Genomic DNA, 15077 nt, shown 5'->3' on the forward strand with positions numbered 1-15077 from the left:
GGCCTTTGGGCTTCGAGCGAAGGAAGTAACTGCTTTGGTAGTTGAACTGCTGATCTGGTTCCCTCCTAGACATGCTTGCATTACTACTTTTGGGAAGATTTTTGAAAATTAATGGTGCGTCATTTCATGACTCGTATTATCTTTATTAAGGAGGGAGCTTGAGGAGTCGTAGAGCAATGCTCCTAAGAGAAGAAATTTGGAGATTGCCCTAGACTCACTGATAGCTTGCCATGTGTAAGTTGTGAGGCACCCTTCCGAGTTATCTCACACTGCTCGATCGAATAAGGGTGCGATGAAGGGCCGCAAAGTCCATCGCTTTAGAGTTCGCCAAGTCGTATGATCTGGCGATTCAGCGATTGGATCCAATCCATCGATTATCAGTATAGATGGACCATCCATCCGATGGGGTTCCTACCATCCAACTGTCAGTCACTTTTTTATCGCAGTAATTTTTAGAAGTAGAATTTTCTTTTCTTGTCTTATAGTTATGAAGCCATCATTATTGTCCATCAAGTCAGCAGTGAAAAAAAAATGAGCTCTTCAAGTGGAAAGTCCTTGTCCAAGAGGGTGAGGAGTATCCAATCGGAGCTTTTTGTCCTGACCCATTGCAGCCCCTAGTGAGGATTGAGTCGGTTGCGGCCAAGGGGCCACAGGTTGCTGCATTGGAGTCGTTTCGGGCTTTTTTTTCATCGGACTAGGCCCTGCCTCCCTTGAGAGGGTCAGTAAGGCTTGGGGCAAACCCTTCTCTACTCGGGGGGTAATGGGGAATTCACCAAGGCTACAGTAAAGATTCTTATAGAGGTTAGATACAAGTGTATCATAGAGTACAAGATCTCGACAGACTTTGAGGATGATCTCTTCGAGGTATCTTCGATTAGGTTTAGCAAGGCACATCTAAAAAAGATGATTTCGAAGCTAGACTTGAGGCACCTTCACCCTAAAAATAGTAACGAGGAGGTTGGGATGTTTTCTTCAGATAAAGACTAGTTCTTCACCCTTTTTTGTATTTAATTTTGACACCTTCTCCTTAGCGAACTTATGTAAATAAATTTTTACTTAATGAAAATATATTCTCATTATATTTACCTTTCACATGAAATATTTTGCTTCATTGTGATGTCGATGTAGTTGGCTCTTTGCCTCGATCAAGGGCTCGAATGGTTTGGATGGATCGGCAGGATCGATTTTCATGCTCAAGCTAAGATCTCTTTTGAGCTTATCCAAAGTGCCAGCTTCACTAGTATGTGATGAATGAATTTTTGAAAATTATGGGTTGGTGTGCGCACCAAGCACTGGATATTAATTGGTGCTGTATCGTCTTCCATAAATCAGAGAAGATGATTCATTTTGAGGTCGCACGACAGTGAACCATACAATCCAAAGACTTGGTGGGGCTTACATTTAATGTTGGTGCCTGCTCTCTAAGAGGCATAATCTCTTAGGCCTTTCAGATGGTGACAATTGTCGTGCAATCATTAGAGCATTTGAATTCACCTGGGCCTGAGTTTTGCATTTCTTCTTCTTTGGTGTAATGAGCTTTGCTTGACTTGAACTAGCTTGTAATAAGTTCCTCAAAATATGCATGGATTTATGGATGAAGTGCTCCTTATGTTGAAGTGTTCTTTATGTATCGTCTAGTGCTTCTTCTTTCCTTAGGAGGTTCTTTGTATGAGTTGACCCTTCTTTTGTTGTCATCGTGGGCTTCTGTTGGAAGTATGGGATCTCCAAGGGATTAGCACCTGTTTGGCTACAGTGGGCCTTATGGCTGCAGTGGGCCACATGTGACGACAATGGGCCACATGAAATTTTCAAGAGGTATATCTCAGTTGGCTATCGTGGGCCATATCGACAATAGTAGGTCGCAGCCGACTACAATGAGTCGAGGTTGGCTATAATAGGCCAGGAAGACGGCTACAATGGGCCATATCGACTACGGTGGGCTAGGAAGATGGCTATAGTGTACTGTATAGGTTATAGTGGACTGTATCAGCTATAGTGGGCCAGACAGATGGCTACAGTGAGTCATACCGAGTATAGTGGGTCGAGACTGACGATAGTGGATCAGGAAGACAGCTATAGTAGGCTGAGACTAGCTACAGTAGACCGTATTGACTACAGTGGGCCTTGTCGACTGCAATGGGCTGCATCTAGCTTCAATGGACCTTGTCGGTAGTAGTGGGCTGCGTCTGGCTTCAATTGGCCTTACTAGCTATATGGGTCGTGCTTGGTTTCAATGGGCCTTGTTGGCTATAGTGGGCTGCATCTGACTTTAATAGGTCTTATTGGCTATCATGGGCCACATTTGGCTTCAATGGGCAATGTGGGATCCTTAAAGGGTTAGTCCCCATATCTCTATCAGTGTGAACTCCACTTTAGCTCACCTGTGAGTACGGAGCATCATATTGCCTAGCAAGGTTAGGTGTCAGTTTGAGTATCCTCGAATTTTTGCATCGATAGGACTTTTGTATTCCAGAAGGTCTCAAAGAGCCTTTTTCTCTTTTTTGGATACTGTGTCACCTTCAATCTCTAAGCCTCGGAAGGTTTGAGGCTTCGTCCATATGTGGGGTCTAGCAAAAGACACAATTACCCCAGTTGGATTGTCATGAGCCATATGAGCTTTTCGAGATTGCCTTGATAGTACCATTATTGGGGTCGAGCTGAGGTTATGGGCCGAGCCTCGTTCAACATAACCTCAGCTCTATTCTCACCTCCTTTAGGTCAGCTAGTAATTTTATCCTTCAGAAAGTATTATGAAACAAAATGTTAATTAAGTTTTCATTATAAGCAAAAATTATATTTACATCATGCCTGGCTATCGTCGGCAGTGCGATGACAGCATCATTGAATTCCTTATTAGGAAGGGAAATGATGTTTTCGAAACACCATCCTCTTTCTCACCTTAATTTGGTCTCCTACCTCCACCCCTGCCACCAGCTGGGGTGGAGATGGTGTTGATGATGCCGGCTATCGATTGGTTGTCATTATTTTTCTCATTGGGTGCTTGATCTCGCCACTCCTGAACATACTTATCGAGATAGCCTCTACAGATCAAGGCCTCAATCTCATCCTTGATCTGGTCACATTTCTCGATGTCATGGTGGTTGTAGTGGAAATAGCAGTACTTCCTCTTACTCCTATCCAAAGGAGACTTTATTGGCTTAGGTCGCCTCAGATACCCTTAACCTCGATCCCCATCAACTTCTGAGATCGGAGGGCAGACAAAAGAGTGTAGCTATCGAGCTGCCGAGGAGGACTCCTCAATCGGTAGCTCTTTGCAGTTGGAATGATTTTCTTTCGATCCAAGCTGCTCAGGGATCTTTTCGATCTCTCTTCTTATCAGAGATCTTTTTTCCTTCTGCCTGCTTGCATAGCTCTCTAGTTTCTTTCATTTGGGCATATTTTCAAGCCAAGACCAACAGATCGGCATAGTCCCTTAAAAACTTCTTATTGAGGATAAAGATAAGAAGCTCATTTCGCAACCCTCGGTTGAGTGCCGACATTGCTACTGACTGATCGAGGCTCTGTACTTCGAGCATGGCAGCATTAAAAGCATGCAATGTAGTCACACGGTGACTTATCTTCTCCTTGCTACAAGGAGAAAGACTATCAGAGTTGTTTGATTGAAGTCGGTAGCTGCTAAAGTGAGCAACGAACAGTCTGTCAAGTTACTCGAATGAACGAATGGACCTTAGTTGGAGGCTAGAATATCATACCCGTATTGATTTTCTGAGGGTGGTCAAAGAGATAAGGCAAAAGAGGATGTCGGAGGCATCCTGCAGCATCATAGGGATTTTATAATCCTGCTGATGATCCAAAAGATCTGTAGAACCATCATACAGCTCCAGCTAAGGTACCTTAAATCGATTTGAGATCGGTTTCTCCAAGATGGCCTAGAAAAATGGTGGTTGAGAGTTGAAGTTGAGACCATCATTACTCTGGTGAGGCCTATTCTGGACTTCACTAAGGTGATGCTCAAGTTTTTAGACTCTCTTCTTGAGTTTCTCCTCCCGTCAAGATATTCCAAGCTTAAAAAAGTCAGTTGAGACTGAATCACCAGTGGAGGAAGAGCTTCTCAAAGGTACCTCCTCCTTTAGGCTCTGATGGGAGGAGGAATGGCTGCCACAGTAAGGGACCGATAGGAGTGCTATCGAAAAGTAGATCTCAAACTCTAGGAGTGAGGTCACCAACTAAGATGGGAGGGAACCACTTGAGGGTTCAGCTCCACACATTATTGTTGTCGCTCCACTTATTGCAATTATTGCACAGCACTGATCGGTGTCTAGATTTGATGAGCCAAGACATTGAGTAGAGGTGAGCCTATCATGTCAGAGGTTGCACTATGATGAACCCATAGGCAGTACTACTCTATCTGTGATGGATGGATTACTGATAGAAAACAGCAAAGTTGAGCATTTTTATCCACACCATACTTTCTATTCTTTCAAAAAGAAAACTGACCCTTCCTCTAGCATCAATCTATTACCGTAAGACTTTGGGGGGTGCTGATGTGGCTGGAGCTGGATGCCATCTAAGATCTGTGATGCCAAAGGGTGCTACAAAAGAAATCCACACTCACCAGGGGTGTTTCGGTGAAGGACCCTTCGATGCTTGAGTTAGCCAGAGTTTTGAGAATAATAGAAAGAAAAGAAAATGAGAGCTGAGAGAGCGGAGAGAGTTTCCCTTCTTCCTTAGGTCATGCCCTTCTCTCGAGTGCTTGAGTTTGCTTTTTCTTGCTTATTGTTTCTTACCTAAGGGTCCCATTCGTATCTTTTTTTGTATGGAGGTTAAACCCGTAGCCGCTAGTCAGAATCTGTGAGTTTGTTTGACCTAACTCTGTAGGCTATTAGACCATATTCTAGCCCTTTATTGAGGAAGAAATCTCTCCCATCTCCTCTGAATCAAGATTATTAGTCGTGGGTGTCAAACGTAGACTTCACTCATGTGGCTGGCCCAATTGGTGGTCCCGAGTCACAACTGGTGTGACTTCGCCATATCATCTTGGGTGCATCTCAATGGAGGATTGGTTCTAGTCAGTAGATCTCTCCTACAACAAAAAGCATTATTAGTATATAATAGAGTTGAACCATTGATATTTGAACTACCATAAGTTGAGTTTATAAAGTGGACTCAAATTCTTGTGACACTTATGCGAGATCCTAGCACACACTCTCTCTCTTTTCCCTCCATTCCTGGATAGAGACTTAAGTTGTTTTGAGGGAGCCTATCCTTACGCATTGATGTATTCAGGGGTCTATGTTCATTTAAATATCTATGATTCAACATTAAAAGGATTTAGTATGTGACCAATCATATAAAAATTACATTGTAGACTAATCTTTTCTCTAAATTCTTGCATATTTTATTTTCTAATTCTTATAGACTGGCACTCAACCCTCTCATTGCGGGATTTTGATTAAATCTTTGGATATATTCAAGCACTCTCAGCTTTCCACTCGATTGAGACTCTCGAGAATGGAAAAATAGAAAGGAAATTCCCAACACAAAACCACAGCCATTGTCTAAGCTTCTCTTTCAACCGCTTCAAGCCTTCCATCCATTTCAGCCGCTCCAAGCATTCCATCTGATTGGGATTCATGAGGATAGAAAAATAGAGGAAAATGGAGAAAACATAGAAAAAATCAATGAAAATAAAGGAAACATGAAAAAAAAATTAAAATCAACGAAAATGAAGGAAACACAAAAATAAACCTGATTATCAGGGGGATAAGAGGATTTGAGCCCCAAATCTTTGGATATATTCGACTTCTCTTCGCCTCTCACCTGATTGAGCCTCTCAAGAGTGGAAAAAAAAAAGAAAATATCCAACACAAAACCCCAGCCATCATCTAAGCTACCCTTTTGGCCGCTCCAAGCCTCCCACCCAATTGGGACTCCTAAGGACGGGAAAGTAGAGGGAAAATGGGGCTGCTCCAAGCCTTCCACCCGATTGGAACTCTTGAAGAGGGGAAAATAGAGGAAAAATAAAATATATATATATAAGAAAAATCAATGAAAATGAAGCATAGGAAAATAGGGAGAATATAAAAAAAATCAATGGAAACGAAGCATCTCGGCACTTGGCGTACTAGAAAATTACTCTAGAATCTTATATCTCAATACGAGATTTCACTTCTAATATCCGTTTATCATTTTACTTATATTATATAGATAGATATATTTATACTAGATTTATTTAATAAATCCAACTTACCGAAAAAAGAAAGAAAAAGATCTATCATGAATTTTAAATCTAAGACCGGATAAATAGGTCCAAACTAAAAATACTATCATTAATGCACAACCCTCACCAAAAAAAATGCTAAGGTGGAGGTCATTGCTTGGCTCGGCAGAAATTTTATAAACTACAGCCTTGTCTTTGAGTTTTCCCTTTACCTTTTCTCCGAGCACTAGATTGCGTGGAAGCCCAGCAGCTGACCAATGAGGGCAAGATCAAATAATTAGGTGTGGTCTATCCATACAAGAGACTTTACCAATTTTTCCAAAAGATGCCTTTGATTTATGTATTAGATTGTGGTAGTTGTTTGATAGTTTAGCATTATTTTATCAACATTTAGATCGCATTCACACTACTTCAAATAAATATAGAGCGTGCGTGAGATTTTGCATTATAAGTGGTGTCAAAACTTTTCTTTAGATTAGGGTAGTCAGTCTATTTTTGTTACTGTCATGCCCACTGTGATATTGGGCTCCACTTCTAATTCTTTTTTTATTAAAAATAAAGCACTTTTAGCAAGCTCAAACGGGATACTCCTCCTGTTCTTATAATGAGCAAAAGCTTCCCTAAATTATTAAAGCAGAAGTTAGTTAAAGAGAAGGAAAAGAGTAGAAGAAAGGTATAGCTGTGAACCCTGAAGATGAGTCAAAGATGCTAAGGATCTCCACATTTTTCGGTGGCCTCCTTCGCCTTCCCTGAACCAATGGTATGCAATGCTTTTTTTGGAGAACCAAAAGATTTGCCGGCAGAGGAAGATTCTCCTATTTCGTTAGGTGCCATCAACAACTGCTCCCAAACTTTTTTATGGTCTGCCTGAAACTTCCTTTTTCACCCAGGAAGTCCACAAACAATGTATGTTTGGAGGCCAACCTCTCGAACTAAGATATGATTGGAAAATAGTCCAGATGCTCTTAACAAATTAAGAAAAGACAAGAGATAGTCTCCAAGGTGGAGCCACAACGAAGACAATCCGAGCTAGCCGATCAGCCCTTCTTTTGAAACGTCTCACTAACATGAAGCTTGTTGTTCAGTGCCAAACAAAAACTTTAATTTTCTCTGGAACCACTGCTTTCCAAATTACCTTGCAGTAAGTGCAAAAAAGATCTTCATTGTTTAAAAATATGTAAAATGAGTTAAAGTACCCATGACTTGTGAGCTCCGACGTCGAAGTATCAACCACTCTAAAAAGCCTGACGGGGAGAGAAGATTATACAAATTCTACATCCGAACCATTTGCGAGCAAGTGAGAGGTACGTGTAGCTTGACCATCCACATGAGATACCTCAGTCTCCATTGAGAGGCCACTCAAACATATATTTTTTTTTTCCTAAATACCTTGGTGTATAAATCATTAAAAAGATAGGCAAGAGGTGTAGGACCAATGTGTCTTCCCAAAAATCCATAAAAAATGTTGGCTTTTGTTGCGATGCCCCCAACAAGTAGAAACATCCATTTTCTTTAAAAACAATAACTAGCCATCTGATTTAAAAAGAACAATCAAGATCCTCTACCGGCAGCTGCCTATAGCCAATTGCGATCTTTGCTGATGTGCATAATTATTTCAAAATTTAATGCTGTTCTATAGTGGAAGGCAATGATGTTCATCAATCTCCTCCTTCCATTGTGACAAAATCATGCCATGATTCGATTGCAATCGTTTGGTCAATTCTCCTCTCTCCATCACAATGCACCTGTGCCAATTATGAACACCCGTGCGAATATGTATTTAATCCCATATCGATTATTTAATGAGAATATCTTGGATACTTTTATAGAATCAAGAAATCCAAATAATATCTTCCACTAGTCTTTTTGAATGAGGTCTTAGATTATTGCAATTGGTATCAGAGATGATCCAGCCTATAATCTATGTGGACTAAGAGATACTACGGTATAGATTCACTAGGATTGATCATGGGCCAATCGCATTGTTTATGAATGGATACATAGATTTGAACCCTTAGTCTAGTGAGGATACCAAGACTTAAAATAAATAGGTATGTGAGGACCTGTGTAAGCATGTATTTAGTTCCATATGGATTATTCGTTGAGAAGATCTTGGATATTTATATATGATCAAGAAATTCAAATAATATCTTTCGACTAGTCTTTTTACATAAAATTTTAGGTTGTTATATCAATTATCGACGAAGCCCAAGAGCAGTGCTTACGTTCTCTCCTTCATTTTCCAAACTATCATCATGGCAGTGGCCCTCGCTCTTTTCTTCTTCTACGCTAGCATCATCCTCCACCGCCTTTGCATCATCGACTATGCCTTTCATTGCTGCCGCCTCCAATTTTGGAGCCACCACCAGTCGATTCTACCATCACTATCGCGAAACCCTCCGGCATATCCCTCACCAACTTGAGGAAGATTCGATGCTTCAAGTACTTGGGCAGCAACTCAGCGTCACTGGGAAGGTGGCCGGCATGGAGAGCAAGGCGCGTTAGATGGATGCGAATTAGGGAATGTTGAACATAGCAGGTCAACTCCTTTTTAGAAAAGAAAAAACATGGGTTAACTATTTTGTTCATCTGCTAAAATGGAAGTTAGGATCTTTCCTGCTATTTTTATAAAAAATATTTAAGGAGCACCTTAGCACTTTCCCAAAAAGATTTATCCTTGCAGTGTCTTCTTTTTTATCATTTTTAATTGAATACGAGAATAAACTTTACAAGGCACACGCATCTCATTTGTAGAATTCTAGTTATATATATTGTTATGGTGTAGAGAGGACTTCTTTAGTCCCACATCGATTATGAATCAAGAGAAAATATAGTTTATATGGATTGGAACTTTCTCTCCCAACGTAAGGCATCTTTTAAAGGACAAAACTGTGAGGCTCTAAATGATCAACACCTATTGAAGTCAAAGATCCATTGAAGCCTAAGGTCCACCGAAGTCTAAAGATGGTCACAATACCTCACATATACAGATGGAGGCATAATCCAACTATCTGAACCATTCCATCTCTTGACTCATGATCATAATATATATAATATTTACTCTAAGAGACAAATATCTCTGCCCTCAAGTTTGATCACCCGTTGCTCCAAGAGACAAATATCTCTGCCCTCAAGTAGAGACAAATATCTCTGCCCTCAAGTTTGATCACTCGTTGTTTTTTACGGTACGAACAATTCTCGGTAAGAAACTTATATGGTCCTCTTTTATCCGTCTGCACAAAACTGTGTATCGGAAGACCCAGCATGTCAGAATCAAAGCCAGTTCACCCACTTATCAGGCATTATCTCCACGTACCTCAGGCCAGTGTATATATATATATATTCATGCGCTATAACAAGCCTTGTTTTTTTTATTGGCAAAAAGTATAACAAGCCTTGTTGCTCAGACATTTTTACCTATCACATAGTTAGTAAGCAAGATCCAACCCTCAATCTAAAATCTAATAGGGGGAACTCTCCGCTGATCCAATGTTATAATGCATCTCAAAGATTCTAACTAGACATGAGAACTAACAACAAGATTGACGGTGCCTATAAGTTTTAATAACTACTTGATCATCTTGTCACTAATATATATATATATATATATATATATATATATATGCAATGATCATTTTAAAATATTATCATTAAAAATAAATTTAATAATAAATTATAAAATTATCATCAATGATTTGATTAATATTGATTCTAATACTAAAAATTATGATAATATAATATATCATCACTAAAAATATAAACTTTTAATGATTATTCTATAAATTTTATTATTAAAGATATATATTTACGGTAATCATTTTAAAGTATCATTGCTAAGGACATAAGGTCTAATGATTAATTATAAAATTATCATTAGTCAGTTAATCAAAATTAATTTTAGGATTAGATTATTTCTCCATCTTAAAAAAGCTTTATTTAATAATAAATTTTTACAATAAAATAAAAAAATCAAAAAAGATATTTATTTTGCAACAACATCTTATTTCATCATAAAAGATATTAATCCAAATGGTTTGTTGTAATCACTTTTTATTTTCATCATTAAATGTAAGATTTTTGATGACTAGATTTATATTTTGTCATAAAATATTTGATAGTAAAATTCTGAATTTTGTAGTAGTTGCTTTCATCATGTTCCTCAAAATATTATTAATTATATAAAATATCTTATTGAGTAATCTCAGCACTAATAGGAAGTTTTGACCCTCTGATCTCAAGCCAAGGAAAGGGTTGCAAATGTGTAATCATAGCAATAGAAAATTCCCGACTTGCCTCGTATCCACCCCAACGCATTACAAAATTCTGAATCATATAAAACTCTCTCCTTTTTAAATATCTTTTCCAAATCAACGGACCTTCTTCTAAGCTCATCCTTTTGTTCATCCCAGCAACGTCATCTCCTCTCACCGACTTACCATTTACTTATATCTAAGCATTCATTATTTTTTCAGTGGATTGTTATTTATAGTGTTTTAAATATATCAATTATTTATTTTTCAAATTCTACTTTATAAACTTGTATACTGAAAATATTTTTTTAATTTAGATATATTAAAAAAAAAGTACAACTCATGTTTAAGTTCACATTCTCTCCATTCAATTTGAAAATTATCGAAGTTGCAGTCTGTCTCCTGCGAATTAGTCCACTGGGAGTCAAATTATTACGTCTTGATGTTGAACGTTAGAAAACCTATAAAAAAAATTCTCTTATCTGAAGTTGTCCGTTGGAGAATCCTTCAATGGCTAAATTAATTGAAGAAAAAAAATAGCCAGAAAATTAAAAGCGAGAGCGAAAGCTTATATCAAGAAAGTTTATGTGGTTCTCCATTGCTTTTTGATGTTTGTAGGGTAGGTAATGTCGTTACTATGTAACTCTCGTCCCTAAATGTTCAGGACGTGCGAGTTATGGTATTTAGTAGACGGTTACCTCATTATTTACCGTTAAGCCTGAGTAATAGACTGCTTGTAGGCGACTATTATGTCCCATATTTGCATGTAGTTAATATTCATATCAGACAACCGTCATCGATTTTCAAATGTATAGAATTCAAGTAGCGGACGTGACATCGAGAAAGTAGTCGGCTATATACCGAATATTACCGGCTAATTATAAGTTGCATGTCCAACCAAATTGGTTAGATGCTGATTTGATTAGATCTATCGCCCATAGTCGGTGGTCTGTCGATCAATCGGTCGAGTGCCGATCAGATCCAAACTCATTGATCCAAATCGGATTGAATCATAGCAACTCATCTGATGTGGAGATAAAAAAAGAAACAATCATTGCGCACACGATCGATTAAAAAATGTGAAAAAGAATTAGTCAACTAAGCGGCGAGGATCCATCCCAACGGTCAGTACTTTTATTTTTCAATCATTAAATTATATACTTTTAGTCATAAAAATCTACCTAATTATTTGATCCAAACTATAAGATATCTGTTATTGGATCCACATCATGCTTGACTTTAACACAATCTAAATAACCCATTAGAAGAAGAAATTTTTTGATGAACCCGATCCAACCCGAATAGGTAGTGATTCGATTTGAGTTCAAAAAATGGAAACTCAAAATTGTTATCGAGTTCCGTAGAGGCGCAGAGCCCTGAATTATTTCAAGCCCTTCTCCAATCCATTATTAATAATGCCCACAAAAACATAAAATGAAATAAGTTCCCAACGATATAATACTCACTAAGACCAGTCAAACAACGCTGTTTCAAAAATCTATAATTGACTAATAAAAAAATTGATATACACGTTTGGTACGACCTTTTACATACGTACATACCCTTCCACCTCTGTGCACCAATCTCTTTTTTTTTTTTTTTTTTTTTTTTAATCTTTGGCATGCATATTATAAATTGATTCAATGATCCATACGTACATATATACATCATTAATTAATGCACGTAAACATAACGCGCTTCTTTAACGCGCGTCATGATGACGGGCTGGCGAGGCAACTCGGGACTCTGGACAACGCGCCGCCGCCGGCGGCGGTGGCGGTGGCGGTGGCGGCTGCGGCGGCGGGGGACGGGTCGAGCTGGCCGATCCGGAGTTCCCGGGCCTTGCTCATGTAGAGCTTCTTGACATTCCCTCCTTGCTGGCTGAGCAGCCGGGCCAAACTCCTCTTGGCATTGGACCGGAAGGGGTAGTCGGTGCCCATGAAGCCGTCCACCAAGTGGAGGTACGCCTCCAGGTCGTGGCAGCACGCCGGGTCGGCATCCGGCCGTAGGTACGGCGACGCCCGGCTGTCCACCCTCAGCTCCCTCCCGACGTCGGCGTAACCATCCATCCGCTCCAAAACTCTCGCCGGCCACCATTTGCTCCCGAGGTCCCTCTCCGCCGCCTCCGGTGGCGCCACCCCTAATGGTACCCTCGTCACCATATCGTGCGCATTTACGACGCGTAGGACCTTCACTCCCCCACCTTCCACCCGGTCGGCAAACCCCCGGTTCCCCACCCGCGGCCCGCCGAATGAGAACACGGCTATCGGCGGCGCGTCTGGTATGCTCGAGCTCAGCTCGTCCGCCACTAGCACCGCCAGCGCCGCCCCAAGGCTGTGTCCCGTTACGGTGATACTTAATTCCTCCCCTTTGTACTGATTTACCAGCCGGCGAACCTCCTCCACCACCGACGCCGAAAGGCTCGGCACGCGGTCGCCGGCCGTCTTGTACAGGCTCCAGAAGCCGCATTCCACCTTCGGTGCATGAGGCGACCTCAATGTCGAATTGTCACTGCCGTCGTCAACCGGGACAAGGCCGGCACGGAAATTCTCAGCCCACTCGAGGCAGGTGGCGGTGCCGCGGAGGGCGATGACGATGTCGCGGCGGCCCATGCGGCGGATTTCGTGGTCGCTGTCGCAGACGGCGACGTAGCCAATCCAGCTGGAGCGCTGGGTCATCCAGGGGGCGGCGAAGCGGTCGAGACAGCGGGGGAGCTCGACGGAAGCAGTGGCGAAGAGGGAACGGGTGACGCGGTAAGAGCGGTCAGGGAGGGCAACGTGGCGGGGGGCATCGAGCGAGGCTTCGGGATGGGAGTGGAAGGCGTGGTAGGCGGCCTGGACGAGGTCGCCGTAATGGACGAGCTCACGGCGGAGGTTCTCGTCGAGGGGGTCGAGGAGGCCAGCCCAGTCGGCAGCACCGTGGTAGTGGCGCCAGCGGGAGGCGATGGGGCCGCGGGGGGAGGGGCGTGGGGAGTCGTAGAGGAGGCGGTGGAGGCGGGTGAGGGTCCGAGGGGACATCTCTTCCGGCTGCTTGCGGGAGGAGGGGAAGAGGGAGGGCAGATTGAGGGCGCTGAGGAGGCCGCCGCCGCCGCCGCCGCCGCCGCCTGAGGTAGAGTCAGGGGAGTCGGGGTCTTTGCCTGGGTTGGGGGTGAAGAGGGGAGGAGAAGAGGACTGCTTCTGGAGGAGGCGTTCGAGGTTGGCAAGATGGGTTTGGGTGGAGGTGGTGGTGGCGGCGGCGGTGGCGGTAGTTCTTAGTGGTTGGATGGAGGCTCGCCTGCATCCGTGGTAGGGGAAAGCGGTTCGGACCTGCGAGATGGGTCGAGGAGCGGCGATGGTGGAGCCGACATGCATGAGAGAGAGAGAGGGCTGCGTCAAAAGTGGTGGGTGAGAGTTTAGGAAGTTGGAATGGGTAGTGGAGAGGGAGGAAGGACGGTCGTACGAGGAGAGCGAGAAAGATATTGTCGTCGCAAGATACAAATTAATGGGTATATATAGAGTTGGCTCGACCAGGATAGAAGTCAGACATTTACGGGCATGCCCTCGTCAGACGGATTCTTTTTTTTTCAAATTTGTTGCTTTCACACGAGTCCGTATAAATATGTTTTGAACATTGGAAAATACTTGGTGATCTTGTATATATGTATAGACGATGCGGTATTTAGATACTGGGGACTGTCGTATCAGCCTGACATCAATTAATTATTCTACTATAGAAGAAAAAAGAGAAAATAATAAATTTGAATATTAACACTATTCTTGAATTTACCACATAAATAATTAATTAGGCAACTATTAACTGAATAGATAAACAAGGTTTTACCGGTAAGATTACAAGTATGATTATATTTAATCTATCTTGTAAGATTTATTATTTCAACAAAGCCTGAAAATTTAGGGGAGCATGCTATATATCTACCAATTATTAGCCGAATAATACATAATTATTAGAAACTTAATGATTAATAAAGTAAAACATCACTCTAATTTAAAGAAATATATAAGATGTCAAGAGAATAGCAGTACTGTAATACTACAATTGCAAGTTGAGCACACCATATAGCTGCAATAGTTGCTCATGTGCATAAAGCATATACCGATATTAACTGAAGCTATCATACTTGCACTCTAAAAAGGGGGTGTTGCAATTATGACGCTGATAATTTAGTTATTATATATATATATATATATATATATATATATATATATAGGTATTTGCGCTCGTCTGTTATTTAGGATCAAGTTGAGCTAATGGATTACCATTTATAGTGTATTAATAATGTTTGGATTATATTTTTTATGTGAAAGAATAATTCATTTAATTTTATAAAATCAACCATTGGATCATGCAATAGCCATTTCGAGATGTGCACGGACTAATTAAAAAATAGATTGAAATACTTTATGATCTGTGTAAGATAAAATCTAATAGTTGATATCAGAAGAAGATCAATCATTTCTTTACACAAAACAAATAACTTATACTTTTATATATGTTAATTAGTTGAAGATCGGCACGTTATGCGGAGTCGAATGTATGAAAATAATTTTTTTTAAATTTGATCAAATTAAAAAAATTATATATAAATAATAAAATAATATTTTTTCAAATTTTTAGGATCATTTCATATTCTCAACTATTTATATAAA

General features: G+C 40.8%; 1 protein-coding gene across 1 annotated transcript; it reads right to left on the reverse strand.

The window, feature by feature from the left end:
• Positions 1 to 12044: 12044 nt before the first annotated feature.
• On the reverse strand, positions 12045 to 13866 carry LOC105059714 (phospholipase A1-Ibeta2, chloroplastic-like). Its single transcript, XM_010943130.4, has one exon. It carries the CDS (start codon positions 13779 to 13781, stop codon positions 12144 to 12146), a length of 1638 nt encoding a protein of 545 aa, XP_010941432.1. The 5' UTR covers positions 13782 to 13866; the 3' UTR covers positions 12045 to 12143.
• Between the last annotated feature and the right edge of the window lie 1211 nt (positions 13867 to 15077).

Source organism: Elaeis guineensis, chromosome 16, assembly GCF_000442705.2.
Source record: "Elaeis guineensis isolate ETL-2024a chromosome 16, EG11, whole genome shotgun sequence".
Classification (NCBI taxonomy): domain Eukaryota; kingdom Viridiplantae; phylum Streptophyta; class Magnoliopsida; order Arecales; family Arecaceae; genus Elaeis; species Elaeis guineensis.

Excerpts from the sequence above, each read along its gene's own strand:
- LOC105059714 (XM_010943130.4), bottom strand. The coding sequence starts at position 13,781 with ATGCATGTCGGCTCCACCATCGCCGCTCCTCGACCCATCTCGCAGGTC.